The 4,277-nt window shown below is 48.2% G+C and overlaps 1 protein-coding gene across 2 annotated transcripts; it reads left to right on the top strand.

Annotated features, from left to right (window-relative positions):
* Positions 1-1,944: 1,944 nt before the first annotated feature.
* Positions 1,945-3,861, top strand: igfbp1a (insulin-like growth factor binding protein 1a). 2 transcript variants are annotated; one of them, XM_029499530.1, is made up of 4 exons: positions 1,945-2,456; positions 2,631-2,782; positions 3,135-3,263; positions 3,609-3,861. In XM_029499530.1, the coding sequence occupies exons 1-4, from the start codon at positions 2,102-2,104 to the stop codon at positions 3,717-3,719; spliced, it is 747 nt and encodes a 248-aa protein (XP_029355390.1). In that variant the 5' UTR covers positions 1,945-2,101; the 3' UTR covers positions 3,720-3,861. The 2 variants fall into 2 exon arrangements, with proteins under 2 accessions (XP_029355390.1, XP_029355389.1); XM_029499529.1 differs by having other exon boundaries at positions 1,945-2,489; positions 2,613-2,782.
* The last annotated feature ends 416 nt before the right edge of the window (positions 3,862-4,277 follow it).

The following is a 4,277-nucleotide window of genomic DNA, read 5'->3' as shown; positions in this document are numbered from 1 at the left end:
TCCACAAGTTAGGAAAGAGATAGGGTTCATTTGATCATTTCAGCATTTCCCCACTTCATCCCCAATCTCACATGGTGGTTGTATTTGCACAATTGCAGATAAAATCATGTGACTGACAGTAGATAAGGCATAAGGCCCGCTAATTTCAAACCACTGTGCCAGTACAGTTAGCTAAACAATGGCTGACAGGGGTGGGATGGGTTATAACATATATTTATAAGGTGTAAAAACCCTCCCCTTAAACTAAAATCACTTCTTTGATTTGAATCATTTTACAGCATGCCTGGACAGTGGAAAAGAAAGACTGAGAGGTGTGCTTGCTGACATTTAAAGGAAATATCTTCAGTCAGATTAGCAGCAAAGGAACATGGAATCTGCCCTGTAACACTGAGCAGATAGAGCTCGTAGCCAAAGGAAGTGTGTTTTTCATACAGGTGCTCTGTAGCATTCATTAAACATTCATACTGTTATGAAAGTTTGTTCTAGTAGACTCATTTACACACACAAACACACACTCTCCTGAGTTAAATAGAGAGTGTGTTTGAGTTATGGTCAGTCATAGAGAAGGGCAATTTTCAGGATTATTTTTGTTGTTGTTGTTTCAATACAGCTGTTTCGACGCATATTCCGTGGTGTGGTCTGTTTTTGCTTCTTTTGTCTAATTGTTACAGCTCTCCCCAGCATGTATTACAACCCACCCCAAGAAAACGCTCTCACGCCACATCAGATTACACTAAAAGCTTTATTTATTTAACTTTGACAAATACAAACGTCGCGTGAATGTGACTGTTAACGACGGTTGACGGATGATGCAATCCTATCAGGCACTTGCGTGGAGCCGATCACATTGATGCAACCCATTGCATCAGAAAAAGTCCCGAGTGAAAATGGGTGGCTGGCGGGGTGAAAGGGTACGCTGGCATTTACTGAGATCAGATTTGTCCGAGCCTTTTTTTAGTGCTTTTGTGAATGGAGGGGACATTATCACATGCAGCCCGGGGTCAGCAGTAACAGGTCACCAAATGCCTCGCGGCGGGCCGTAAAAAACGTGCACGTCGCCCACCGTGGGACCATCAAAGCCCCCAGAGAGCTCTGCGATGAGAGGGACGTGTCTGTGGTCATGTCAGCGCGGCTCCCATTCAAAGCCCGGCTCTCTCATTGTTCCAGGAAACTGGCGATTACAACGGGACATCTCCTGTGTGAAACCCAAAGCCGGCTCAGTGCGTGCGCCAAAGAGGCACAGATAGCGGCCACAAAGCGCAGAGCCGGTGACTCACTGGCACTCTGGCGACCCCCTCTTTTCGCAGCTATTTCTGAAACTTGGGTTTATTGTCCCTGTGTGGCGGACTGATCATTTCTCTTGTCTAATCGGGGCCGCCGCCTCTGTCTCTGCTGTGCCCACGCTCCCTGCGCGCTGCGTGGGCGCAGCGTAATTTGCGCTCATTATTACGCCCCCCACCCCCCCAAACACACACACACAAAGTTGTGTAAGAAGTTCGCACAGAGCAATTAATGGAAAACACTCATGAATAGACAGCGTTGTTTGTTAAGAGGGAAACTCGGTTGTGTCAGCGCAAAAGAAAACAAGGAGCTGCTTCAGCCCTGAAATCCATTCAAGTGCCAGCTTTTTCTGATTTATCCCAAATAAACAAAGACTGCGGCATGTGTGTTGATGCTGGTTTGTGTAAATGTAGCGTACAGTTTGGTGTGGCACCCGGGTGCGAAAATGAAGAGGGGAAGTCTGGGTCGCAACATCAAACGCTGGTGTCGTCACCAGCCAACGATACGTGCCTGTTCCAAAATAAATATTGGGGTGATTGTTGTATTCAGATGAGCTGCATGACCGGACACCGGCGGGCCAATCAGAGCCCGTCGAATCATTACACCTTCTTTTCAGAAATCATTCATAACGCTGTTGCGTCAAACACTCACTGAAGACCCAGCTATAAATACGGCTGCGCGCAAGGCACAGTTAGACATTTTCCCAAAATCAAACGAAAGAAACAACTGAGCGAAAACCGTAGGAATCCGGCGTCTTCCTTTGATAACTGTCTCCACTTTGCTCTGCGTTTTATATTCCATATTTAGTATCCAGCTCACTATGTTTGCCACGGGTGGATTATATGTGCAGCACGTCGTGGTGGCAGCAGTGTGCTCCGTGCTGGCCACAGGGACTCTGGGGTCCCCGGTGCCGGGGCCAGAGCCGATCCGGTGCGCCCCGTGCACTCCGGAGAGGATGAGCCAGTGTCCGGCGGTGTCCGGCGGTCCCGGATGCGCGGAGGTGCTGCGGGGGCCGGGCTGTGGATGCTGCTTCGCCTGCGCCCTGAAGGCTGGGGAGCTATGCGGGATCTACACGGCGCCGTGCGGCACCGGACTGAGGTGCATCCCGAGACTCGGCGACCCACGGCCGCTGCACGCCCTCACCCAGGGACAAGCTGTGTGCACGCAGACTCCCCAGTCACAGCCGACCCCCGAGCCCCCAACTCAAGGTAGGCCTCCATATTAATGCATCTGCTTTTACCCCATCCAACAAACACTATGAAACCTGGAGTCTTTTTCCCCACTCACATCCAGTCAGCCTCACTTCACATGCACCCGTCTCCCTCCTCCAGATCAGGGAGAGCCAGAGGCGGAGATGGAGAACGCTGCCATCGTCTCGGACCCCGGCTCCAGCCACTACCTCCCCGGCCACACTAAGCCCTACGACCCGAGAGCTGCGGCTGACGCTCAGGAGAGCATGAAAGCCAAACTCATCGCCATCCGCAAGAAGCTGGTGGAGCAGGTGAGACACCGCATCGTCATCACTGTGTGAATTGTGCTGAAATCCTCGGCGCAATATGTTGCTAAAAGTTTTCCTCAGGGAGTGTGTGTGTGTGTGTGTGTGTGTATATGTCGAGGGTGGGTTTGGGGGTGGGGGGGGGGGCACTCAGAGGAAAGGACCGACATGCCACGAGGTGGAGCCCGTGTGCTGTTTTAAGTAAGGACGGACACAAAGTAGAGATGCTTTTCATTAGAAGTTTTATAGGGCACTTTGAAGCCGGCCCACTTCAGAACCATTGCTGAGTCCATTGCCGATCCAGCGCAGATCCAGAGCCCAGCGATAACCCCCTTGTCTCCCGTGTGTCTCTCCGCAGGGACCCTGTCATCTGGAATTGCAGAGGGCCCTGGACAAGATCGCCAAGTCCCAGCAGAAACTAGGAGACAAGTTAACCAGGTTCTACCTGCCTAACTGTGACAAACACGGGCTTTACAAACCCAAACAGGTTGGTACCTCGAGCAACACATGCTTGTGTGTGTGAGTGTGCGTGTCTATGTCTGTGTGTATGTGTCTATGTCCGTGTGTGTGTGCGTGTTGGATTTGGTTCATGTGACTCCATTAAGTATGAAAAAGCTGTGAGAGTGTGTAGCCAACATTATCTCAGCCACAGCTTGAAAAACATTTTGTGCTTGTGTGTGTTTTGCAGGCAGGGATGTGTTCAGCATCTCAGAATGTGTTTTGTTTGAGCATGACGTCAGCCCAGGCAGTGCATGATTGCACATGTGTGTCTCTTGAACCGCAGTGTAAATGGAAGCAGTTAAATTAAATGATTGCTTCTTCCCATCTGTAGTGCGAATCCTCCCTGGATGGACAGAGGGGTCGATGCTGGTGTGTGAACTCCTGGAACGGCAAGAAGATTTTAAGTTCAAGCGACCTTCCTGCAGAGTCTGAGTGCCCCTGAAGGAATCAACCACTGATGCAGATGTCACCAAGAAACACACACCTTCGAAGAAGAAGAAGGGGAAGAAGAGGAAGAAGAAGAAGAAATTGAAAAAAAAAAAACAAAGTAACAAACAAACCACTGATTCTCCCCTTTTGATAGCTGTTTATTTATTGTTTTTTGTCCATGGTGGTGTTTAATTCAGGTACACTGTTATTGCGGAAATGTGGGTCCCCACCCTCCTTTGCCCTCGCATCCCTTCCTCCTTCAAACACCCGTCCCAAAGAGAAAAAAAAATCTATTTTTGTTCGTCTAAAATGGAGATTTTAATATTGATGTATTTACTTCTACTTTTCAGCCTTATTTATTTCAAATTTACTGCATTTTTTGTTATTTGTAATTATTTCACGAGTATTTATATATTTTTCATTATTATTATTATTATTATTATTATTGTTATTATTATTATTATTATTATTGTTGTTGTTGTTGTTGTTATTATTTGCTAGTGTATAAAGTGTATATATGTATCTTGGCCCTTAGTAACTCCACTGTTGAGTTGAGCGCGCTCCACCCTTA

This window comes from Echeneis naucrates, chromosome 4 (genome assembly GCF_900963305.1).
Source record: "Echeneis naucrates chromosome 4, fEcheNa1.1, whole genome shotgun sequence".
Classification (NCBI taxonomy): Eukaryota; Metazoa; Chordata; class Actinopteri; order Carangiformes; family Echeneidae; genus Echeneis; species Echeneis naucrates.
The sequence above is the reverse complement of the archived record's forward strand: the minus strand, read 5'-3'. Positions and strand labels throughout refer to the sequence as shown.